We start from the raw sequence: 26,894 nt of genomic DNA, 5'->3' as shown, positions 1-26,894 counted from the left end.
ATTAAGTGTATTTCCTTCCAGATTTTTTTAATACATTTTGTGTGTATTTTTGTTACCTATGCATTTTTTCATTTTACTATAAATGTTTTATTTTAATTTCTATATAATATACTATTGAAATGGCTTTATGGTTTTCTTTTTTTGTTTTGTTTTTTGATTGGTTGGTTGGTTGGTTTGGTGGTGCTGGAGCTTTGTACATGCTAGGCAAGTGCTTTCTACCTTTAAACTATACCCTCAGCACCATAGTTTTCTTAATCAAACTGCTACAAATTTTATTTATAACTTGGGGGGAATAGCTCAATGGTAGGGCTTGGGCTTATTAGCATGTGGAAGGCCCCAATTTAATCCCCAGTACAAAAGGAAGAAGAGGGGGTGGGTAGAAAGGTAGAGACAAAGACTTCCAAGAGCTTTTTCTGTTTGTAGTATGGAGGAATGATAAACAGAGAAAGTTCAGAAGGCAGAAGAAAAGCAATCTAAGCCAGGCCTAAAATAAGCAGCAGAAATAAGAATAGAAAATCGGAGATACATTTTAGGAATATTTAAGAAGTAGACATGACCCGTTAAAGTGCTGGATGAGGAAGCAGAGGAAATCTGGGATGATTCCCACATTTCTCTTTGTCAGTTGGGTCAAGGTTCCACTAACCTAAATGGAAAAGCAGATAGCTTTTTGTGAAAAGTTAATGATTTGGGCTTTAAATATTAATTTTGAGATGTTGTGGTTCATACAAGTGGAATTTTCCAAGAAAGTTGTGGTTAGAAATATGAGGATAATCAGTAGGTATATAAGGTGATTGAACCCAGGAAGGTATGTATTCAGAGAGAATAAAAGGTATCGAAGAACTGAATTTGATAAATAGCAGCATTTAAGGGCATTATTAGGAGGTAGAAAGCAAAAGTCAAATATTATGGTTTAGCAAAGAAAAAGGAGGAATCAGGAAAATGAAGACAGTAAATATAGCCCTTCCTGTTAACTATAAAAAATAAGAGAGGGGGGCTGGGGATGTGGCTCAAGCGGTAATGGGCTCACCTGGCATGCGTGGGGTGCTGGGTTTGATCCTCAGCACCACATAAAAATAAGAAAGATGTTATGTCCACTGAAAACTAAGAAAAATAAACATTAAATAATTCTCTCTCTCTCTCTCTCTCTCTCTCTCTCTCTCTCTCTCTCTCTTTAAAATAAATAAATAAATAAATAAGAGAGGGCTGTAACAGGGTGAACAAGTGAAGAATCGAAGAGGAAAATGTTGTAAGGGTTTTTGTTTTTGTTTTTGAGACATTAGCAATATTTATAACCCGAGGAAGAGAAAAAAAATTCTCCAGGTAGAAAATTAAAGATTGTAGTAAAAGTAGAGCTTGCCTAGCATGTGCAAGTCATGGGTTCAATCCCTAGCATTAAAGAAAAAGTAGGGGGGGACTCTATTAAAGATGATAGTAAATAGAGTAGATAATTGAGAAGTACCATCCATGAGGCCGTGAACAATTTAGCTTTGGACAAGTGAGACACATTTTTTCCTCTCTGCAGACAGAAAGAAAGGCAGCTGGGATGGTTGTGAATATAAATTTGTAGGTAGAAAAAAGAACAAGATCTACTCAGAGTGACAAATGCCAAAAGTAGACACAATGAAAATGGTCTGTGGAGAAGAGGAAAGAAATAGTTGTCTAAGAATATCTGCTTTTGATTGTCATTTATTACAGTATCAGCAGTATGTTTATTTCTGCTCATTAATTTTTCCACTTCAGATCTGAAACAGCAAAAAACTGGAAATCACTAACAGAACCAGAACGTTCCAGAGGATCCTTGGAATCCATTGCTGAACATGTTGGTATGTGACTAGAAAAAATAAGTTGTGTCTACGTTGTCTAAGGATTTGTGCAAAGTCTTGTGAAATTCTACCTGTACAACTTTTTCATTGAAAAGTGAATTTCTTAAATAAATTTTATAGCATCTTAAATTTTTGCTTATTTATTTATTAAAAGAACTTGCTATGTTGCTCAGTCTGGTCTTGAACTCCTGGGCTCAAGTGATCCTCCTACCTTAGCCTTTGGTTTTTGTTGTGTTTTGTTTTGTTTTGTTTTGTTTTCTTGATCTTAATTGTCCTACTTGCTAGTATTTGCAAATTTGGCTCTTTAGTGCTATATTTGCAGAAATATTCTTTCCTCTTTTATTTTTTAATTTAATTCAAGAGCTTAATTGGTCTCCAGGGAAATTTATTCTTTTAGTAAATACATTTGTATCTTCCTCCTTATTTTTCTATTCAAAGAATGTGTTTAATATCCATCATACAATCTTGTTTTTCCATGATTTGAGAATGATTGTACAAAGCAATGGCTGCGTCGTAAACTTAGCTCCATTTTATTCACTTTATAATACAACACTGAAGAAATTATTCCAAACTTTAAAACATTTTTAAATGTTCTATATATTATATTCATAGTTTTTCTTATAATGGTATGTAATAGTATGTTCTTGTATATGGTAAACAAAACAGGTCATACTTATTGACCAGAGTTTTTCTTCACCAAGATTTGGCATTTATTTAGTTTGGTCTTAGAAATCAATAGATTGTGATTAAATAATTTTGATATGGTGATTTTTTTTTTCTTTAAGATGCTTCATTGTCAGGTTCTGAGAGATCAGTATCAGAAAAGTCTTTATCTGCATATGCAAAGAGAATGATTGAATTGGATAGTCGAACTGAAGAACATTTGCAGACCCCATCTCTAATTCTCAGATCATCAAGGAAAACCAGGGCAGAATCTGGAGATTCTTTAGAAAATATACTTTCATTACCTCTGCTTAAGGAATTAAATGCCTCTAATACAATTCTTGATGTGTTGGGTGCCAAGGTTGAAGAATCTAATCAAAAATCAGAAATAAAAGAAGTAGAATATGCAAAATTGGAGGAGAGTGAGATTGAAGGTGCCTATTCAAAACTGTCTGGAAAATCTGATGTCCTGCTGAAACTAGAACTGAAACAGGAAGACTCATCTGAAACTGTTTCAAAGAAAGATTTTCCTTTAGATTCTGCAAATGTTCAGAAAGATTTAGTTAGATTATCCATTGAAAATCTTCATAAAAAAGAGGAAGTGTTAAAAGAGAGAAACTCAGATCAAGATATGGATCACATTGCAGACATGCAGTCAGGAGAAGACATTCATGAGCAAAAGAACAAAGAGGAAAAGAACTTGTCCTTGTCAGAACATAATTTTGCTCTAAAAGACTCGTCATACTCTGAAGATTTTGAAGTATCTTCTTTCAAGAAAGAAATTTCAGCTGAATTGTACAAAGGTGACTCTGAAATGTCATCTTTGTTGTCACTCAGGAAAGACTCTCAGTCTTGCAGAGATAAGTCACAGCCAACAAGGAGCTCTAAAAGTAGAGCCAGTGGCTTTGGTAGTGATGATGAAATCAGTGAGTGCCTAAGTGGGAAAAGCCTTTCCATTCATAGCAATGTTCATTCTGAAAGACTGTTAGAACTTAAGTCCCCTACCGAGCTAATGAAAAGTCAGGAACGCAGTGATGTGAAACATGAACAGGAGGTTACTGAAGCCCCTTCCTTGGCTTCAGTTTCTGTTGCAGATGAGTTACTTGATTTCCACATTGGTGATAGGGTGTTGATTGGCAATGTTCAACCAGGAACTCTTCGATTCAAAGGTGAAACTAGTTTTGCTAAAGGATTTTGGGCTGGAGTGGAGTTGGATAAACCTGAAGGAAATAACAATGGAACATATGATGGCATTGTATATTTTGTATGCAAAGAGAAACATGGTATTTTTGCTCCTCCTCAAAAAATATCTCACATTCTAGAAAACTTTGATGACTATATAGACATAAATGAAGATGAAGACTCTTATTCAGATGAACAATATCAAAACTATAGTCAAGAACAAAAAGACACAAAGAGTTCAAAAGATATAGAAAAAGATGGAATTGGATGTTTTTATGAGAAATCTCTACCTAGTATGCACAATATAGAAGCCTCAGTGAACAGAGAGAGAAGTCTTAAAGTAGAAACAGACCATACACAGGACATTTCTGGGGTACTTGAAGCCCATGTTCATCAGCAAACTTCAGCAGATTCACTGATTTCTTCAAAGGAAAACAAAGACCTTGTTTCTGATGCCACAGGAAAGGTTTCCATCACTGCAGAAGATGATACTTTAGATAATACCTTTTCTGAAGAATTGAATAAACAGCAGTTTACAGAAAAGGAAGAGAACCTATATTCCGAAGTTTCAGAGAAGCTTTCTACTCCACTTCTAGACCTTCTAACAAAAGAAAAAAACCAATTAGAAGCCCAGCTGAAATCATCACTGAGTGAGGAAAAGAAGTCAAAGCAACAACTAGAAACAGTCAGCTTACTGACAGACAGTTTACTGAAAGACTTTGTGAAGGACACGGTCAGTCAGCTACAACAAATCAAGAAAGCCAGAAATGAGAAAATTCAGCTGAGTAATCGGGGGTTTCTTGATGGTGACCAAAAGAAAGTATTATCCCAGGACCCGTCCCACAATCTTGAGGAAGAGTCACCCAGTGTTCCAAATTGCTTCTTAAGGTCTGAATTAGAAGATGAGAAAGAAGAGATCTCCTCCCCAGATATGTGTCCCAGACCTGTAAGTATTTCATCTAGAAAAATGTCAATTTACCTTGCCTGTGTGGTACGTCTTGATTCTTTGACTCCAGATAGGTTTTGTTCTGATATGCTGTCCATTAGATAAAGATGATATGCTACTTTTTAAAGGCCATGTAGCTATTTTTCTGTTTGAAGTATAATTGTCCTCTGTTATGTCATGAGTAGTCACTATAGGGTTGTCACAGGCCCTGCCAAGTTTATGGGAACAAAACATCCATTCAAACGGCTAGGTTGACAGCCCCTGCATATTGTCCACACTTAGATCCCTTCTGAGTTCACTGAAAATATTTATCCTATGGAACTTTCTAATGGTTCTTGTCAGTGCAATGTTTTTTTTCACCTATGAAATTGTTCACATGACTACTCAGTCATGGTTGCCCTGCAGAGATTACCAGTTGTGATGCTGATTCTGTTAGAACTGAAATATATCCACTATGACATATACCCAGACCATCAATTTGTTTAGGTTACCCATAGACAGTTGAGCAAAAGTAATGATTTTGAGTAACTTGAGCCAGATAATCACCAAAGGTGAGAAGTTTTTATATTCCATTTCCCTATCCCAGAGATAGTCCTTCAGAAATGGAATAATGATATCCCAAAAAACAAAACAAAACAAAAAAAAATGAATCGACAAACGTTTTATTATAAATTGGATGATGAGTCTATGTAAGCATATTAGTGGGAACGGTAAGTCTTTCTTGTTAACTAGTAGCTACCATATTGTTTAATTTTGCTTATAGAGAAATATTAAAGATATACTTTATCTTAAAAACTTATTAAGAAACCAGAGTCACTAAATAGTCCCCTATTTGAATGATTCTATATCTACAGGAGAGCCCAGTGTTTGGTGCCAGTGGGCAGGAAGAGCTCGCTAAGAGACTTGCTGAACTTGAGATCAGTCGGGAGTTCCTGAGTGCTTTAGGGGATGATCAAGACTGGTTTGATGAAGATTTTGGATTGAGCTCTTCTCATAAGATCCAAAAAAATAAGACAGAAGAAACAATTGTACCTTTAATGGCAGAACCTAAAAGGCCACCCCAGAAGCCATGTGAAATATTATTGGCAGTCCCACATACAGCAGAGGAAGTAGAAATTCTTGTACATGATGCAGCAGAAGAACTTTGGAAATGGAAAGAATTAGGCCATGACCTTCACAGCATTAGTATTCCTGCAAAACTGCTTGGCTGTGCCAATAAGGGCCTGGATCTAGAAAGCACTAGTAAAAGGGTCTATAAACAGGTATGTAACATGGAAAGATGACTTTAACTTTTAAACTTCTCACCCACTATAATGCGGATTCTTAGTCATTTTGTTTAATCTTTATCAAGGCGGTTTTTGATTTAACAAAAGAAATTTTTGAGGAAATATTTGCTGAGGATCCCAACTTGAATCAACCTGTCTGGATGAAGCCATGTAGAATCAACTCTAGTTATTTCCGACGAGTGAAAAATCCAAATAACCTGAAGGAAATCAAGGTAAACTGCAAATTATAAAATACCTCCTTTTCTATTTGATTTCATTTACACAGACTCTATAAATGCTATAAAAGCAGGCACTGTTGTACACTATTCACCTTTATGTTCTCAGGGTCTGTCCTGTAGAGGGTATTCAGTAAATATTTGTTGATTCATAGATTCTGTAAACAACGGGCCCAAAAAGAACCCTATATCTAATCAACCCTAATCAAAACTATTTAATATAGTAAGTTAAAAAGAGTTCATTGTGAATTCTGGAGCCAAACTTTTGTAAACTTGGTGGTCATTTTTATTATATATGTATATATGCACATGCACACAATATATGATATTTAAGGAAAAATTAAGAAATACCTAGGGAGATAAATTATTGCAACTCATGTGTTTTTTAGGTGAATATTTTGGAAATTTAGTGATAGGCATAAGGTTCTAAAAATATATACGAAAACATGCCAGCCCTGGATACATGTTACTTTTCCATCTTTGATTTTTAGAGATTTCTAGTTGGTAATGTGGATTTGAAATAGGAAGGATCCAAGGATCGTAACATGATATTTAGAAATTTTGTTACTTTAGAAACCTTTGAAAAAATCGAGTGTTCAAAAGCTATAAGAACTTAAAAATTTTGTAGTCACGTGGTAGCATTCACTCTGTCTATTCATATTTCCTTAATTCAGCAAAGGTTTCATTTCCAGAGCAGTGCTTCTCCCACTGTAACAAGCATCGCATCATCTGGGGATCTTGTGAAAATGGACATTCTTATTCAATAAATAGGTCCAGGTTAGGAGCTGAAATTCTTTTTAACCCGAGCTCCCAAGTGATACTGCTATTGGTTCTAGTACCATTCTGAAGTAACAAACACCAGCCCCTCTACATCCTGCAGTGCAGGGGATGGAACCCAGGGCCTCAGCATGCTGGGCAAGAGCCTTACCACTGCATAGCCCTACTGCTGCCCAAGTAGCAAGAATTTAGAGTTGTGTTTCCCAGGCTTGTTTGATCATAGAAATAGAAAGCCTTTTAAAAATACTACATACTGACAGAACACCAATAGATATTTATGAGATGTATGTTTACCTCATGAGTTGGCAAACTATGACCCTTGGGCTAAACCCAAGCTCACTGTCTTTTTGTAAATATTTGTTGGACACAGCCATGCCCATTTATTTACATATTATCTGGGGTTGCTTTGTTGGCACACTGGGGGAGTTGAGTAGTTGTAACAAAGACCACATGGGAGGCTGCAGTTGTAGCTCAATGGTAGAGCGTTTGCCTAGCATGTGTAAGACACTGGGTTTGATCCTGAGTACCACATATAAATAAATTAAAAAAAAAAAAAGTATTCAAAAACACAATAACGTTTAAAAAAAAACAAACACATGGTCCACAAAAACCTGAACTATTTCCATTCATCCACTCCTTTATAGAAAAAAATTTGCCAGCCCTTGACTTAGATTAAAGTAAGTAGTTTTTTTCAAAACACACTTCCATGCTCCATTTCTTCCACCCTTCCACAGTGGATAAATTCTTTAATGTACTGTGTATGTGTCTGTGTGTAGGCAGAGAAAGATGGGGTTTGGGGACACAATAGGTAGATCAAGAATCTTCTCAGATAATTCTGATTCATAAAGTGTCCTTCCCCCAATTGAGAATATTGTGGATTTTTGCTGCTGTTTTATTTTTTAATTTGTTTAGAGCATGTTAATTATACATTTATTTTGGTTCATTTTGATAAAATAATATATGCAAGGAATTTGATTTCAATCCCCATTTTGCCTCCCTTTTCCTTCCCTCCTCTCTACCCTTATTCTGTCTCCTCTCCTCTATTTATCTTCCTTTCATGCCTTTATTTATTTTTGATTGGTATTTTCTACATATATGTGAGAATATTGTTTTTTAACAGAAGCAACTTTGACTGTAATAAAGCAAATTGAAATAAAGGTAGGTAATGTGCTAGCCATCGGCAGACTGTGTGCATCAATTTAGCATGCTGCCCACTAATTTTAGTGTCTAAGGTGGATAGTTAAGGTATTGTTAAAAGTAAAATTATGCTTCTCATACTGAAGTGTTCATTAGAATCTTTTTAGTATGACATATTCAGATCTTGGTGCTTCAAAATAAACTATCTCAGATAAAAGCTTGCATTTTTCTAATAAAACGTTGCTTGCAAAAAATTTCTTTAGAATTTTTCTAGTTCAGATATTTTACACTTTCTTTAGTAGTTTTATCAGCTGGGAATTAGCTAATTAGGCAAAAGGAACTGTGGAGTAATTTTTTTCTTTATGGATTCTCAGTGGGTTTTATTTTATATGTTGTATAAAAAACAAAAACTCTTTTTTTCCCTTGAGATGGAGTTTCACTATGTTGCCCAGGCTGGTCCAACTCCTGGGCTCATGAGATCCTCCTGCCTCAGTTTCCTGAGTAACCAGGACCACAGGCCTCCATACCTGGGTACAAAAATTATTTTAAGTGAATAAAATCTGAGCATTTAGGATGCTTTTCCCTTTAAATTTCTAAGTGGAACTGTAAGTGGAAGAAATTTGTGATCCTTTGTCATAAATATTGTAATCTTACTACAAATTTGTCCACTGCATTGTAAACACATAAATCTCAGGAATTTTGTTGTTCTTGTTTCATTCATTCCTTTGTTTCTGCAGAACTTCCTAACAACTGAAGTACTCAAGTTGTTTAGTCTCAAAAAGGAGCCAAACCACAAAACTGATTGGCAGAAAATGATGAAATTTGGAAGAAAGAAAAGAGACCGAGTGGATCATATCCTGGTCAGTGTATACAACCAATTTTTATTTTGACCGCATCTTCTAAAATCAGAATGTCGTTAGAGTAGTAAAAGGAGAAAGAATATAGTCTATTTTAAGTCTATAAGATTAAAATTGTAAAGCCTTCATTTGCTTATTTCTATCCCTCAGTTTTGGAAATTGCCTTCTTTGTATTTGGCAAGTGAATATTTGATTCAATCAACAATATTTTATGGAGACCTTGAGAAATCAGAACTGTTTAATGTAGTAAATTGAAAAGAGTTCGGTGTGAATTCTGGAGCCAGAGTAAATCCTGTTCTGAATTTGTGTAATCCTGGACAAGTTTATCTAACCCTTTTGAACTCTATTTCTCTGTTTGCAGAATGAAGATTATAATAATAAGTATTTACCTGATCAAATTATTAAGAGGATTAAATGAGTATTTATATATAATCATGTATTGCCTAACGATGGGGATATGTTCTGAGAAATTTGTCCCTAGGTGATTTTGGGGTTATGCAAGCATCTTAGAATGTGCTACACAAACCTAAATGGTCTGGGTCAATCACTCTGCACCGCCTCTTGATGTAATCAGGACAAGGAGAACATAAGCTGTATGAGGCTGCTGGGAGGACAATGTGACATACTATGTTACAGTAAACCTTTATTTTTTTAATAAATATAAGGAAATACACTCTAAGGCTAAAAAGAATAATATAATAATTATATAAACTAGTAGCATAGTCATTTATTATCATTATTAAGAATTATGTACTGTACATAATTGTATGGGTTATAATTTTATATAACTGGCAGCACAGTTTAGTGTTTACACTAGTATAACCACAAATATGACTTTGCTAAGGCCATGATGTCACCAGGCAATACAAATTTTATAGCTTCATTATAATCTTATGAGACCACTATCATACATGTGGTCTGTCATTGACCGAAACCTCATGATGCAGCACATGACTACATGTGTAACTTTGAACAGATAGCTCCCCATACATAACTCAGTAAATAGTAGCTTTTCCCGTCTCATCATTGCCCAAAATTTTAACTGGATAGGATTTACTTGGTTTTGCAATATATTTCTTTAACATCAGGAAAATGAAAAAAATCATCTTTTATCTTTTCTTCCCTAAAAAAGAATGCTAAGTAGTAGCAAACCTTAGGAAATTCAATTGTTAACTTGATTCAGGTTTACCTGTTGTATTTTGCTTAAATTTATGAGTCTTAACTGCAGATACACCTCTCCAGTGCCTCATTTATTCAGTAATAACTATACTAGATCACATTTGTTTAGTGTTTTACAGTTTATCATTCTTTCTCTTTGTGGTCCTCACAATAATTATATGAGCTGGGAAGGACTAATTCTATTTTCTGTTTTATAAATGAGGAAATTTAGATTTAAGGGTGTTAAGTGACTTGTCTACCAAATAATAACCAAGTTTTTTAAACACCTAATTCTACATAGATCTTTGCCTCTCAAGGTGACTTTGTTCCATGTTTCTGCAGTGTTTTAAAGTTTGAACTTCTAATTTCCAAGTGTGACTCCCTTCATTTCTTAGGAATTTTAAAAAAGAAAACAACATTAAAAGATATCAGCTTGTGCTGGGGTTGTAGCTCAGTAGCAGAGCATTTGTCTAGCAAGTGTAAGGCACTGGGTTCGATCCTTACTACCACATAAAAATAAATAAATAAAATAAAGGTATTGTATCCATCTACAACTAAATAATATTTTTAGAAAGACATTCAGCAAGCCTGTCAGTTAAATTGGTTATATCCCCTATAAATTATCTCTGTGTACATATTGAGTCAAGAATTATGCTAATTAAGGACTGATGTTTAAATGGTAAGCAAAACATAGACCCTGCCTTCATGGATTTCCAGTTTTCTAACAGAAACTAGCCCATAGTATATAATTTACATAAGCGTGTAATTATAAATTAAGCCCTAAAAAACAGAAGAAGAAGGAGCTATTTGTAAAAACATAAACCAGAAGAAACTGATCCTGAGGCAAGCTTCCTTAGAGAAGTGACATTGAGCTCAAATCTTAAAAATGAATAAGCTTTGCTGGGCATGGTGGCACCCACCTGTAATCCCAGCAGCTCAGGAGGCTGAAGCAGGAAGATCACAAGTTCAAAGCCAGCCTCAGCAACTTAGTAAGGCTCTGAGCAACTTAGTAAGATTCTGTCTTGTCTTAGAAAAAGAAAGAAAAAAAGGAGGGGAGGAGCTGGGGATGTGGAATAAGCGCCAACTGAGCTCTGTGGTAAAGACAAAAATGATTCAGGGAAAGCAAACCACTGTGCAAAGACCACAAAGTGTCAGTGTAGCTGGAGAGGTTGGGAGAAGGTAGACTAAGATAAACTGGGAGAGTTCAGAAGAATCTGTATTGTACAGGACTTTTTAAGCAACATTAAGGGTTTTGGATTTTGTCTTAAATGGATCTTAAGCAAGAATAATTATAAGATCAGATTTGCAGTTTTAAAAAATCATTGAGGAGATGGGCTCAGTGGTACATGCATGTAATACCATCTACTCTGGAGGCTGAAGCAGAACTGAATTATAAGTCTAAGGCTAGTCTGGGCAGTTTAGGGAGATCCTGTCCCAAAAAAAATCTTAAAAGGGGAAAGGGATATTGCTTAATAGTGGAGCGCCCCTGGGTTCAGTCCTGAATATCAAAAAAACTCAGGGAAGAATACTTCAAAAGAAACGATAATATGAAGGAACAAAGAATAGGAAGAAGGTATTATAGGTGAAAGGTAGCTTTTAGGTGTATTAAAGTAAAATGTCTTAGATAAATTTATTTTGAGTACACATTGAAGTAAATTAAGAAACCAGCATAGGTAGCATACAGTTCAAAATAACATACAAAGCAAAGACTTAATACATCAAACTTTCAGTTACTTCCTCACTTCACACAATTATAAAAATGTTATTTTGAGGGCCTGGGGTTGGGGCTTAGTAGTAGAGCACTTGTCTAGCATGTGTGAGGCACTGGGTTCAATTCTCAGCATCACATATAAATAAATAAATGAATAAAAGTCCATCAATAACTAATAAATTTTTTAAATGTTATTTTGACAATGAAAGGGTTAGGAAAAATTTAATATATTGGAGTACAGAGGACAGCTATTTGAAGCCATCCTCAGACCTGAATTATTAACCAAAAATAACAAGTAATATATATAGAAGTGAGTAATAAGCAAATAGATCTATGGCTCTTTATTAAATGTACCAAAAACGAAGAGTATTGTACCCTGATGGTGGAGACTTTCAGCAAGTGCCAAATAGAGTCAGCTAAGCAGAGACATTTCTCCAGTAGTTAATCAGAGAATTCTAGAATATTAAATGTTTCTTTTGCAAATATAAGATTACTATAACTCAAGTGAGTTGATGTGTGTGCATAAGAATTAAAGAGATTTAGCAATTTGTAAACAATAATAAAATATATATTATGTAAATATTCCCCTTTGCTGGTTACAGAATTTTTTCAACCTCTTCTAGAGAGGTCTGACCTGTGTAAATTAATTTTTTGCATGAACTCATTCTTCTTAATGTTTAGTGAAATGATAACAATAACTTCTTAAGCTAATTATTAACAAGAAATGCTAAGTAAAACTAGCCTCCTCTCTTACCATTAGATTTGGTGGACCTAGTATTTATAAACCCTCATGTTTTCACATTTTGGAGGAAGTGAGATTTAAAACAACTGTTTGGGGGTTTTGTTTGTTTGTTTGTTTGTTTGTTTTTGAGTTAGAGATATACACAATACCTTGGTTTCATTTTTATTTCTTTTTATGTGGTGCTGAGGATCAAACCCAGTACCTCACACATGCCAGACAAGTGCTCAACCACTATGCCACAACCCCAGCCCCCAAATAACTGTTTTTTATAATATATAAATAAAAAAAAACTCTTTTTTAATATTTATTTTTTAGTTATAGTTAGACACAATGCTTTTATTTTATTTATTTATATGTGGTGCTGAGGATCGAACCCAGGGCCTTGCATGTGCCAGGCAAGTGCTCTACCGCTGAGTCACAACCCAGCCCCCCCAAAAAAGACTCTCAAAAATAGGATTTTTAAAAAGTTTTTTCAAATATATAAAATAATTGGCTCATTGGCAGAGCACTTGCCTAGCATGTGTGAGACACTGGGTTTGATTCTCAGCACTGCATACAAATAGATTAAAGATAAAGGTCCATCAACAACTAAAAAATAATTTAAATATATATATATATATATATATATACATATATATATATATATATAAATAATTAATCATGTTCATTTTTAAAAGTTAGAAAATTCTGGTTAATAAAAAAAAATGAACATGATAGTCCCACTACCCGAATAACTTTTAATATTTCTGTATGTAGATTTTTAGTCTCTATTATAAAGAATTATTTTAAACAAATTGGAATTATTATAGTTTCATTTTTGAAATCTGATTTTTTTTTTTTTACTCAACAAATTGTGGGCATTTTGCCTTGACATTAAAAGTATTTTATATTATTTAAAAGTCACTGTACATGTGCAGTAGATCTCAAGTTTAAAAAAACTTTATTCTAATTTTTTTGTGTTAGAAATGTAGTTCATCATGTAGTAGATGTATTATTAATTTAACCAGTCAGTAACGTTTTTGCTCTTTTAAGATGTTATAATAAATATTTTATGGTTTATCTTGCACATATTTTCAGTAGTTTCTTTAAGATATTCCTAAAAAGAATTGCTGTTAAGGTATATGCAGAATGTTAACATGTTTGTACGGTTACCAAATCTTTTTCCAGAAAAGTTGTTCCAGTTATAAATACTAAACAGCAAGCACCAGGAATGATGGCTTTCACCTTTGTAGTACTAGCTATTACCAAGTTCTTTTCATCTTAACTAGAAGAATGGGTTATTTTGCCCTATAGTTTTCTTTCTTTTTTTTTTTATTTTATTGGCAATTTTTCTACTATTTTTCTAAATCTTTTACATGTTTAATTATGAACTATTTCAAGAACGTGAAAAATATTAGAAAATAATATGGAATCCATTGTTTTTGCCTTCCTTTCCTTCATTATGGGCTCAGTTGTCATCTTTCTAAAGTACATACTTAAATATTTCATTAACTTTAGGTCTTTAATGTAAACCATCAGTCTTTATATGAAAATGTTTTTATTTCAACTCTTGCTTTTGAATGATATTTCAACTGAGTGTAGAGTTTTTAAGTTGATCGTTGTTTTTCCTGAGTGGTTTGAAAGTTAATGATTTTATTGTAATCTGACTGGTCTTGTTGCTCTTGAGAAACCTATTGGCAGTCCATTATAGGGAACTGATCTTTTCTTTTTGGTTTCTATTTAAGATTTACGTCCGTGCATATTATTTTTATAATTTCTCTGTTTGTGTTTAGATGTGGATATATTTATTTATCCTGCTTTAAACTCACTGTGCTTATTGAATCTATAAATTCATATCTTTACTCACTTCTGAAAATTTTGCAGCAATGGCTTCTTGTAAGAGGTTTTTTTTAATTTTTTAAAATATTTATTCTTTAGTTGTAGTTAGTTGGACACAATATCTTTATTCCATTTATTTATTTTTATGTGGTGCTGGGGATCAAACCCATCACCCTGCACTTGCTAGGCGAGCGCTCTACTGCTGAGCCACAACCCCAGCCCCTCCCCATAGGAGTTGGGTTTTGCTGTTGATTTTTAAACATATTCCAAGAGTTTCTAAATTTTATTTAAAAGCAGTATTTGGATATTGTGGTTAAAAAGAAAAAACGAGAGAAGACAAGTTCTTTTTTGAACATGTTAAACTTGAAATCTCTAATAGACATTCCAAGTGGAAATATTGATTAGGCTATTATATGTATGAGTCTGAAGTTCAAGCAAGTGTCCCAGACTGTGAAGATAAACAAATGTGGGAGTAGAGAAATTAGATGGTAGTCAAAACCCATGAAACCAAGAATGTAGTTAAACAGGAGGTTCATGGACTGATCCTGGAGTAATCCAGTGTTTTAAGAGTTAAGTAGATGAGAAAGAAACAACAGAGGAGACAGTGAGGTAAAAGAAAGTCAGGTGGAAGCCAAGGAGAAAGTGGTGATCAACTGCGATAAATGCTTCTAGTGGCTCAAGTTGAATAGGAACTGAAATGACCACTGGATTTAGCAGTGCAAAGGTCATTATTGATTGTAATGTTAATGTAAGTTCTTGTGGTGGCATGGATGAAATACAAGCTTGGTTGGAGGGTTTGTGAGAGAAGATACAGGTTAGGGAATGCAAAAGTGGACACTTTTAGCCAGACACAGTGGCACATGCCTATAATCCCAGCGGCTCAGGAGGCTGAGGCAGGAGGATCACGAGTTCAAAGCCAGCCTTAGCAATAGTGAGGTGCTAAGCAACTCTAAATAAAAATACAAAATAGGCCTGGGTATGTGGCTCAGTAGACCGAGTGCCCCTATTGTGCCTGTTGGCATTAATATCTTCTGTTGATATCTGTTCAGATACTTGGCCCATTTTTTAATTAGGTTTTTGTTTTCTTACTGAGTGAATTATGTTTCTTATATATTTAGAATTTTAACCTCATATCAGGTACATGGCTTGCAAATATTTTCTCTCACTTTGTTTTGTCTCTTTGTTAATCATTTCCTTTGCTGAGCAGAAGCACCTTTTTAGTTTGATGCAATTTGTTTATTTTTGCCTTGTGTTCTCAGAATCAAATCCAAAATATCATTGCCAGACCAATGTTACAGAGTTTTCCCCCTCTATTTTCTTTTCTTTTTTAATACCTATTTCATTTATTTATTTTTATGTGGTGCTGAGGATCGAACCCAGGGCCCCGCACATATAAGGCAAGCGCTCTACCGATGAGCCACAACCACAGCCCCTCTATTTTCTTATAATAGTTTCAGGTCTCATAGTTAAGGTTTTGTTTGTTTGTTTGTTTGTTTGTTTGGGGTTTTTTAATATTTTAGTTGTCAGTGGACCCTTATTTTATTTATTGATATGCGGTGCTGAGAATCAAACCCAGTGTCTTACACATGCTAGGCAAGCACTCTACCATTGAGCTACAACCCCAGCCCCTAATAGTTAAGTTTTTAATCCATGTTAATTTCAATTTTGTAAGTAGTGTAAGGTAAGGGTCCAGTGTTAGTTTTCTGCACATGGATCACCATTTTCCCCAACACTGTTTTTTGAAGAAATTGTCCTTTCCTCATCATGTGTTCTTGGCACTTTTCTCAAAAAACCAATTGACCATCAATCCCTAACGCGCGAGCATACACACACACACACACACACACACACACACACAAAACAAAAACAAATCAACTTTCCATAAATGTGTGGGTTTATTTCTGGGCTTTCTATCCTATTCCATTGGTGAGCATATCTGTTTTTATGCCACTGCCCATGTCGTTTTTATTATAGTTTCTTTATAATGTTTTTTGTATTTTTAAGGTTTTTCTATTTTTTATGTAATTTTTTTATATATAATGTATGTTGAAGTCAAGTAACGCAATGCTTCTGTGTTTGTGTCCTGCCCCCAAAGTTTGTTTTAGCTACTTTGAGTCTTATGATTCTGTACAGATTCAAATCTCTAAGCCCCAAATTTTTATTTCTGCAGGTATTTTAACAACATTGATACAGGTGCTTTAAAATGGTTTGGAAATCATGATCTAGAGCTTATATATTCTTTATTATCATTAAGTATGAAATACAGATTGTCCTAAGAATAGGACACTGAGGCAATATAGTATCACATTTAGTACACAGCAAATATCTCTTGAAACCCAACAAATTTATATCATTCTTGTCTTTTTTCACAAGTTTAAATAATCCATGCATTTATAATATACACAGCAGTTATTTGAGTGGGCAAAGGTCAGTACTTTTTTTTTTTTTTGCCTCTAATAGAAGTGGAGTGTTTGGAAACCAATCAGTCATGTTTATCCACACCACCACTGAAATTGCTACAGGTCCTATGATTTTTGGTTGAGTCATGTTGGCTCTGGTCTTCTTTCCATTGCTGAACTTTGCAATGGGATTCCACCATATCATAGCTTGTACTAACAATGGTGAATTTATTATCTAACCATTTTATAATGAGAATTTCATTATTTGTATCGAATTCATAATCATATGGCCCTCTTCCTTGATTTTTCATCAGTGTTGTCAGTTTCAGAAGACACTTTTAGTCTGTTTTCCCTTATGGTGCCTGGGTAATCCAATAATTCAATAAGTGCCAATAAGTCATAAGCAGTTAATAAATTGATGGGGGGGGGGAAGCATTCTCTATCACTTCAACCATCTGTAGAACTACGTGACTCCCAAGCAAAAGATCATCATTGGGTCCTTCTCAAGCACTTTCTCATTAAAACAAGTCAAAGTTATAACAACATCCTGATAACTCCACACAGTGCCCAGAATCTTGAACAAGTCTTGTGGATTTCTCTCCTGTAAATTGTTTTAGCAAATTCTGTCCATAATATCTGATAATCATATTATCCATATTTCATTCAGTTAGCCTAAAGAAAAAACTATTTACAAAAGTTTGGACAGCTTTAATCATATTATCCATATTTCATCCAGTTAGCATAAAGAAAAAACTGTTTATAAAGGTATGGACAGTTTGTGGGAACTAACCAGATAAGATGCAATACCCACGGATTACCAACAGAAGGTGGCAATTATTACCCATTGTGTTATCAACAGCTAGCAAAACCAGTGAGTGCTGAAGCTGTGGCTCTGTGTAGAGTTTCAGCCTCAGCCAATTTGTGGCTTGTGACATAGGATCATGGAGATTAAGTACTCTTGTTTCATTTCTGGAAGTCCTTTCCATTGGGCAAGTTCAGAGGGAAAACCTGGTCCTTAGCATTCAGCCTCTTAGAACTCAAGGTAGGATAGAGAGGGGCAAAGATGAATTTTGATGTACAAACTGAGAATGAGGGCAGGTTAATTTCATTTCTGCATCCCAGAATGTCCATGTAGTACACTGCAAATGACTATGCAGTATACATTGTCCCAGATTCCCATTTATAGGATAGGTATTTCCACCATTAATAATCTGAAATATAGTGCATTCCTCAAAATAAAATGATAAAATACTTTCATGAATTTATTTCTTAAATTTTTTGTCAGTTATGTACGTAGTATTTTGTTCAATTGAACATTCAGTAGAAGTAACTTTAGGGCTGAGGCTGTATAGTTCAGTGACAGAGTAATTGCCTAGCATGTGTGAGGCACTGGCTTTGATCCTTAGCATCACTAAAAATAAACAAAAGCATTCTATCTACAATTACCGAAGAAGAAGAAGGAGAAGGAGAAGAAGAAATTTGGGCCATTTTCAAAATGAATTTTAAAATATTTTAAAATATTCTAATCACCTATTGTCTCAAAAGAATAGGATTCTAAAAACATGATAATTATTTCAGAGTTACTATAATATTACTATAATATTTGTTGCTTAATTTAAGTGTTTATAGATGTTCCACATCTGGGACCATGGGACAAAATGAGTTAAGGATTTTTTTTCTATTTCAATAAAAAAAATGATATTGGAATTTTGATAGGGATAGTATTGAATCTGCAGATTGCTTTGAGTACTGTGGACATTTTTACAATATTAATTACTCCAATCCACGAACATGGGCTATCCTTCCATTTGTGTTTTCTTTAAATTCTTTTATCAGTGTCTTATAATTTTCAACTTACAGGTCTTTTTCCTCCTTAATTAAGTTTACATTTAAGTTTTTTTGTTTCTGTTGTGAATGGGGTTGTTTTCTTAATATCCTTTTTGGATAATTCGTTATCAGTGTGTAGAAATGCTAATGATTTTTATAGGTTGGATTTTGTACCCTGAAACTGTACTGAATTTGTTTATTAGTTTTAACAGGGTTTTTTGTTGTTTATTTGTTTGTTTGTTTGTTTGTTTTAGTGGATCTTTAGTTTTTCTGATCATGTCAACAGTAAATAGAGACTTTTTCACTTCTTGCTTTCCTATTTGGATGAATTTTATTTCTCCTCTTGCTATGGCTTAGATTTCTAGTACAATGTCAAAAAGAGGTGGTGAGAATGAATCTCCTTATTTTACCCTGATCTAAGAGGAAGAGCTTTCACTTCCAGCTGGGTTTGTCATATGCAGCCTTGACTATGAAGTGCATTTATTTATTTTTATGTGCTGCTGGGGTTCAAACCTAGCATCTCGCACGTGCTAGGCAAGCGTTCTGCTGCTGAGCCACAACCCCAGCACCTTACTAATTTTTTTAATATGTAAAACCATCCTTCCATCATAAGAATATGTCTCACTTTATTGTGAGCTATGATTTTTTAATCAAACTAAATCTTTTTTTTTTTTCTTTTTTTTTTGGGGGGGGTAGGTGGATACATACCTTTGTTTTATTTATTTATTTTTATGTGGTGCTGAGGCTCAAACCCAGTGCCTCACATGTGATAAGTAAGGGCTCTACCACTAGCTGTAACACCAGCTCTTATCAAACTAAATATTAATTGTCCTTTTAAAATTCTTGTAATGTGATTATTATACTAAACATTTCATAATAGTTGTTTCTTTCACATTAACAAAATATATATTTTGGCTCTTGCTTGGGCTAACTATACATGTGTTTAGACATTATTTGATTATAATAACCTCTGCTAACAAAAACGAAAGTCAGATAGATCTTTCTCTCAGCTCTAGTTCTCTTAATCCCTTCACAAACAAAAGCATTGGTTTATTTACATCTTATGTTCACTAAGAATTTGAGCTATTTTAGTAGTGAATTGTCAAAGTATATATGATATATAGTGATTAACAAGTAATTAGATCAACTTTTGTATATCCTTCGTGTAAAATGGACTTGGAAAATCTCCCTACTAGAGAGATAATTGCACTTAACATGACAAAACCTGTTGTAAAGTCACTTCGCTAACAATTTGAATCCTCTTTATAACCTGTGATCTGCTCAGATACTTGGCAGCTCCTGAATTTCTGCTTATCATTGATAAGCTCTTTCTCATGATAAGCCTAAATTGGTTTCACACAATTACAGTTTGCTTCTATACCCTTTTGAAGCACCTCTCCTGTTTCACCTGAGTCTTTTCTCCCTATTAAAATATTGATATTCTCTCCCATGTCTAATGTGGTTTTGAGTCTTTTCAGCATTATCATATCTTTATTAGTGTTCCTTTTCAAACACAGTGCTCACAACTGGGCCCAGTGGCACATTCTTGTAATCCCAGCTACTCAGGAGGCTGAGGCAAGAGGATCACAAGTTCAAAGCCAGCAATTTAGCAAGATCCTATGCAACTTAGTGAGATCCTGTCTCAAAATAAAAAGGGCTGGGGATGTGGCTCAGTGGTTAAGCATGCCCTGGGTTCAATTCCCAATACCAACAAACAACAAACAAACCGTGAACTGGTTAAAACCAAAGACATTCTTTCTGAATTCAATAAAAATGTCCATATATTGGAGATATATAGCACCTTCTGTTTGCACTGTCCTTCACTGGGAAATTGCAAATAAATAAACAATTCTTGAGGAGCTCACAACCTAGTGGGGGAATAGATGCGCAGAAAACATTTCGGCATGGTAATTGGTATAAGGGAATAGAAGTAGGTTAGAATAGAAGTACAGTGGAAAGTTTCTGTGCCCTTCAGGCAGAGACTTCCTTCCAGGTTACAGCTGTCCTTTTAGTCAAAAAGTGAAAAACCACCTAACACCTATTTTCTGTTTCCCCTCTTGTTCACAAGGGCTGGCATAAGACCCTGGCATCTGCCTGCTGAAATCAGCCCATTTTCTTTTTACCACATTTCTCTAGTCCACCAGCCTATTACCCTGCAGAAGAAAAGAAAGGAAGGAAGTTATTATTAGCCTGACTTTAAATGTAATTTTAATTGTTTACATGTTTTATATTTACACACACATATTCAGGAGTATATGTGTAATAGATCTCGAACACCAGAAATAAAAAATAAAGGCAGATTTGCAAACTTTGAAATTCCTCTATTGTTATCATTGAAATTACAAGTTTGGCTTTGAGCTTTCTGATAGCCAGAGCAAAAGAGAAACATCATATAGTTCTGAGAAAGAAACTTCCTTTTCTTTCTTTTTTTTAAGAAAAAGTTTTTCTTAGAATTCTGTTTCCTAAATTTTGTTTTTGATGAAATTTTCAAAGACAGATTTAATGACAAAGACTAAGGTAACTTTACTTGAAGAAGGAAAGAAATGCAACTTTAAACAAACAAATTCACTGAGGATATGAAGTCTTTGTGCAGACCCACCTCAGCTTTCCCAGAACAGTTCTCTCTCAGCTACAGTTTGAGATATGTCAGGTTGTTTCTTCTAGTTCCCTTCAGTCTCTGGGTAGGTCAATAAATTGAACACTTACACATCCACACAACCTATGGTGAAATAAATCTAGGAAATGTGAGTTAAACAAGTGCCTTTACAGGAGGACCTCTCTTTAAAAGGCTGCGTATGTTGTAAATCTCCCAGAGGGAGTTCTCTTAACTTAAATTTGACCATAGAACCCCCTTTTTGATGGCACCATCTATTCTGTGGAGCATAAATTAGGGAACAGAGGACTGAATATTTACATATTCTTCCAACACCATCTTCAAAGAGAAGGAATATGACAGCCACCTTGAAATATATTTGTCAACCCCAGCTAAGAGTAGGTGTTGGACAATGCATTCTCTCCTCCCTCCCTCCCTCCCTCCCCCCCCCTCTCTCTCACCCACCTCAGGATGATGTTGTCTGTTTCTCCCAAGTCTTCTCATTTTCATATAATGAAACCAGAGTACTAGCCCCACACTGCCTTTTTTGAGATGAAACTATGATCAGGACAAACCAAGATCTTGTTGTCACTTGGCAGCTTGGTTAGATTTCTGGTTAGAACCCCTGTCATAGCAGTTAACTTTGCTGAATTTGTGACTAGATCAAGGTTTGCCATTACTTTGTACCTGGCCTCCATCTCACTTATAATGTCGTTATTTATAGAAGTCTAACATGTTTCTTTTTATAAAATCATTTTTTTAAAAATATGTTAAAACAAGCACTATAACAGTGATTTTTTTTTAAATAAGCTCAAGCAGGATTACATTTTTAAAATACACTAATGGAAATTAAATGTTATTAATTTAGAATCATGCAGTATTGGTTTTGGATATGCATATTATAATTATAAATTTCTTATATCTAACGTTTGTCTTCTCTTCCTTTAAATTCCTATGCATATTCCTTTGTGTTAGCATAGACAACTTCCTTATAACCTATAAAATCTATAAAATACAGGAATATTGTCAAATTGAAATGTAGTTTTGAAGCCATTTTTATTTTATTGTTCAGTTGAGTTTTTCAAGCTCTTTGCAGTTTTAAAAGGAATATTGACAACATCATATGAATTACCATTTTTCTCTTATTTCCCATGGATGGGACTACAAAGTCAGCGAACAAAATTAATTTCCTAGCTTTTGTGTGACCAGGATTTTCCACCTTCTTTGTCTTCTAAACTCTAGGTACAGGAGCTCCATGAAGAGGAGGCACAGTGGGTGAACTATGATGAGGACGAGTTGTGTGTGAAGATGCAGCTGGCCGATGGGATCTTTGAGACCTTGATCAAAGATACTATTGATGTTCTGAATCAGATCAGTGAAAAACAGGGGAGAATGCTACTTGTGTGACATCTTGCAAATAAATTGAACACTGAGTGCTAACATGAGTCCTGGGCCTTTCTGCCTCCTGATAGACACCCCATCTCCATCATAGCAAGATCGCTTCCGGACCTTGCACCTGTTCTTATGGACTGCTGTTTTAGAACTCATGAGACAATGCAGTATATCTGGTATTACAGCCTTTGCCTTTAGAGACTGTCCACTGGATTATTTGGTTATTTTTGATGGGCAGGGTCACACTCCTGATGTTGAGACACAGTATAACCCTACACTTCTTGTTAACACCCTTCCTAGATCTCAAAAGAGGGCTGAGAACACCAGAAGCACCTCTGAGCTTAGACAAGGGTGTCACTTCTTGAGTCTGAAGTCAGGCAAGCAAGATACATAGATCAATTCGTCACATTATTGTTGAAATGTAATCCTGTTCTATACCATGAAAGTCATAAATGGACATTATAGTATTAAACAGTATTAAACTCTTAACCACTTCTAAAATAGGCATGTTTAGGGTCTGCCTATTTCACATTCTGGAGTTTATTCCATTGCTTTTTGAAGACCATTTTCTTCCATTGTCGCAATTGAGCAGCACCAAGCGGACTGTGAAGTTAACAGAATAAATGGTAGCCTTGCTTTCTGAGCACCACCTAAAGAACTGTAAACCTTTGCGTTACTTATTTTTCCTGTCTGGGCATGAAAACAGAAATGCCCCACTGAAGACTGGCTCAAAGGACTTCTGCAGGGCTGGTTCCTCTGCCCCTTTTCTTACCCCTGCACTTTTCTTACTCGTCCTGAACCTCTACCAGCTGCTCCCAGTATCAGATACTCAGGACCATCTCAGGCATCCAGGCATGGCAAAAGTGGAAATAATTCATTTTGGCCTTCAAACTTTCAACTCCCATCTCTCCCCAAGAAGTCAGAGACGCTGTTACTTGAATGATTTAGGAAATGAGTGTGTGCACCAAAGACAAAAAGATATTGTCTGTAGTTTGTGTGCTTGTTTTGCTCTATGGAACTTTTTTTTAATTTATTTTAAGATAAATTATTAAGTTGAAAACGTGCGTCCCTATTCAGAAGTGAAAGATTCTTCTTGTAATAGTTAAACCTCCGTCTTGAAGCTTCTATGGTTCATAGTCTTTGCACAGGAAACCTATGGTTTTAACAAACCCAAACACACATGGAAGAGGTCAGTTAAATTCAGTGAAAAGAAGATGAGCTTTCCTAAGATCACCTTCAGTAGCCGGAATGGGATAAATGATTTAAAGACACTGTAAAATTTAATTCTGCCTCTCTTGCAGCATTGCTTCTCACAACTATTACCTGTATCTGAAACAAATCTAGACTCCAGCTGCTACATAGAGCATAGAAGATGCTCTCCTGGGACCTCAGTACCTGCCTTCCTGCCTGGTTCCTCTGAATCAATCCCCTTCCTCTTCACGTAATCTAGAAGAATGTGGATAATCTTAGGCGTGAATGTAAATGCCTTAACCTTGAAGGTCCTGATTAGAAGCATGATATAAGACATCCACTGGATTCATAGTTACAAATATCCTGGAATGTTATAGCTTCAAAATGTGTTAGAAAAACCCCAAAGATGGTATGATATTTTAAGTGTGCACGTTTATTCATTTCTGCATCTTTCCTCCACACTCACCTTTGTGTCTTAAGTGTCTCACTATGCACACGTCCGTTCATCTTCAGTTTCACCCTGTCATTACAAGAAACTTCCTGAAGTAATCATTGGAATATTTGCATTTTGCACAATGACTGGTGTGATAGCTCTTGACAAATAAGGAAAGCACTGAAATATTGTGATTGGGCCTGGGGAAATGCTCAGATTGATGTATTAACAGCATTTCTTCTGTGCCTTTGATGTTGAGCTGTAGTCTTGTAGCCATAATGAGCAAATTGACTAAGAGAAACAAAGGTTTCTCGGGGTTATTAACCAGTAGTGTGGAAATATTATTTTCATGTGGCCAAGGAAAAGCAAAGACATTTCTTTCCACTTTGGTTACTTGGTGGCAAAAACATCATATCAGCATCCTTTGGCTGTTTGTAGGATCACATTGTCCTTATAATACTGAAATTTTACAGCTGCTGTAAATTTTTTATAAATGAATATCAAAGTACTATAATAGGAATCTAGTTGTTTTTCTACATCTTCATTATTTGGACTTAAAGTCAGTTTTTAATAAGAAAATTTATCTTTACTCTTTATGACATTATGACTCCAGGAAAGGAAAAGAGTGCTGCTGTAAGTTCATGGCGGCAGGGATCTGGACTCGGAGCCCCGGAGGAAAGGCTGCCAAGAATACAGCAGTGGCGTCCTGCTCTCTGCCAGCTGTCTCTGCCACCCAGAGTCCAGGGGTCCAGAGAGGGGCAGGAGAGTCTTACTCGTTGATAGAAATGATCATCCATAGTTTGGGAGCAGAAACAAAGGAATTTATAATTAACAGATTTCTGATTATTTTAACTACTTGGATCTAATTGAAGTAGGTTTATCGTTAGGAATGGTAAACATGGATACCCAGCCACTCATTCCGCACTGGGATCTTTTTAATCAAACTCTGCCTCTTAACCAAGAACCTAAAGAGTCCCTCTTTCTAATCTTTGCTCCTTATCCCCACACCCCATCCTCTTTTCAGTCTTCATAATTCCTCTAAGAAAAAGATCTTTGCATCAGCAGTAATATCTTTTAGAATAGCACTATCAGAATTTAGTAGTAAACCAACATGTAGGCTTCAGATTTACTTCTGAGTCCAAAACAATTTGTGCTCTCCAGAGCAGTTGACTCTGGGTTAAATAAGTACAGGGTATAGATTCCCTCTTCAGGTCTAAACAGGAATTTTTACGCTAGGGAAAGTGGGAAGAGCTCAAAAGTAGTTAATAAGGAAGGTAATTTGTTTTTCTTTTTCCTAAAAGAAAAGAAAATTCCTTCTGTGACTACAGATCTCTGAGAAATTATCTTTCAAAAGAGATTTCGTTGCTCATCAGAGTGTTGTGGCCTATTGATAAAAAATAACAATTTTGTTCACTTTCTTGTCTTGAAAAAAAGTGGCCTTAGCTTTTTGCAATACTTGAATAAAGTGTGTACTCGCAAAAGAATTTCTGTAGCACAGCGTTAGAGACTCATAACTTTTCTGCAAGAAATTCAAACTTACATCTTCCTTTTACTACCTTAAAAATACTAGTGAATAAAACATTAATTCAAAGAGCAAGCGATAGAAACTACAATGATGTTTAATGCAAATTGTAGGAATTTACATGTTTACAAACCATCTTAAACTGGTTGTGCAGCAATTCAATAAAATATCTTTGTATTATAAAAATGTGAAGAAAAAATGTAAACTGATGTAAAGGAGGTACTGTCATTTTAATTAACCTATGTTTAATAGCTTTTCCTTCTGGACTTTGCAAAGCCTTCTTGGTAAACACATTGCAAAGCATTTTCTGGGAGGCTTGGCCTCCTTGTGTGTACTGTACTGTGCAGACATGAAAAATAAACCCGTTTACTGTGTACGTGTAAATCGCCTGTCATCAGGCATTTCCAGCCAATAGTCACATCCAGTGCAGCTCTGCACAGAAGACTTGGGGTGTGGTTTGTAAGTATGACCTGTAAAATAACTGGGACAAATTCCCATGTAAACCTGTGTAAATAGATTTGTTAACTAAAATGTACTTTAAGAAAAGAAAATCTGTAAATAAACTGATTTATAAGTTAGTTTCATGTCAGGTGTCCATTTTTCCACTCAGAAGCCAGATTCAGAAAAGGAGTTCTCAGACTATTCAGTTCTTGCTTATTTCTCATTGGGTTGCAGGGCACTCAGGCTCGGGCAATAAGATTGGGTAAGCTATTCATGCTTTGTACATGGCACCATCATAAATCTCAGGGGACTTTGGAAAATGATCACTTATTCCACAGATTGCCATTTTGCACCATTTTGGTATTCTTGGCCCTGTGTTTGCTGAGTGCTAGGTAGATTGCAAAGGGGACAGGCATGGATGGTCCTTGATTTCATGGAGCTTGGAGTCTGTTGAAAGAAAATCATTGAAAAATAAAAGAGGCTGGAGGTATAGCTCAGTGGTGTTTGCCTCCCATGTGTGAGGCCCTGGGTTCTATCCCAAGCCTTGCAAAATATAAAAATAATTTGAAAAACAGTGCATGACGACTGTAACAAGTGCTGCAAAGGAAGCAAACACAGAGTTGGAGAATAGCTTCTGAAAGGGTAGGAGACAGTTCTCTGGTAACTTACAACTTTGTGTTTGTTTTTTTGAGATGGAGTTTCTCTGTGTTGTTCCGCTGGCCTTGAATCGAGTTCATTTGATCCTGCCTCAGCCTCTCAACTAGCTGAGGCGTGCCCCACT

The 26,894-nt window shown here is 35.3% G+C and overlaps 1 protein-coding gene across 1 annotated transcript in view; it reads left to right on the top strand.

The window, feature by feature from the left end:
- Positions 1-24,541, top strand: part of Cep350 (centrosomal protein 350) — a 165,887-nt gene extending 141,346 nt beyond the window's left edge. The window contains exons 33-38 of the mRNA XM_077803041.1: positions 1,741-1,823; positions 2,609-4,614; positions 5,469-5,876; positions 5,966-6,112; positions 8,767-8,889; positions 22,377-24,541. Coding sequence (XP_077659167.1) covers positions 1,741-1,823; positions 2,609-4,614; positions 5,469-5,876; positions 5,966-6,112; positions 8,767-8,889; positions 22,377-22,541 — 2,932 coding nt within the window. The 3' untranslated portion in view covers positions 22,542-24,541. The remainder of the gene's footprint in view (positions 1-1,740; positions 1,824-2,608; positions 4,615-5,468; positions 5,877-5,965; positions 6,113-8,766; positions 8,890-22,376) is intronic.
- Positions 24,542-26,894: the final 2,353 nt, after the last annotated feature.

The sequence above is a fragment of the Urocitellus parryii genome, chromosome 9 (assembly GCF_045843805.1).
Source record: "Urocitellus parryii isolate mUroPar1 chromosome 9, mUroPar1.hap1, whole genome shotgun sequence".
Taxonomy (NCBI): Eukaryota; Metazoa; Chordata; class Mammalia; order Rodentia; family Sciuridae; genus Urocitellus; species Urocitellus parryii.
Note: the sequence above shows the minus strand (reverse complement) of the source record. Positions and strands in the feature narration are given on the sequence as shown.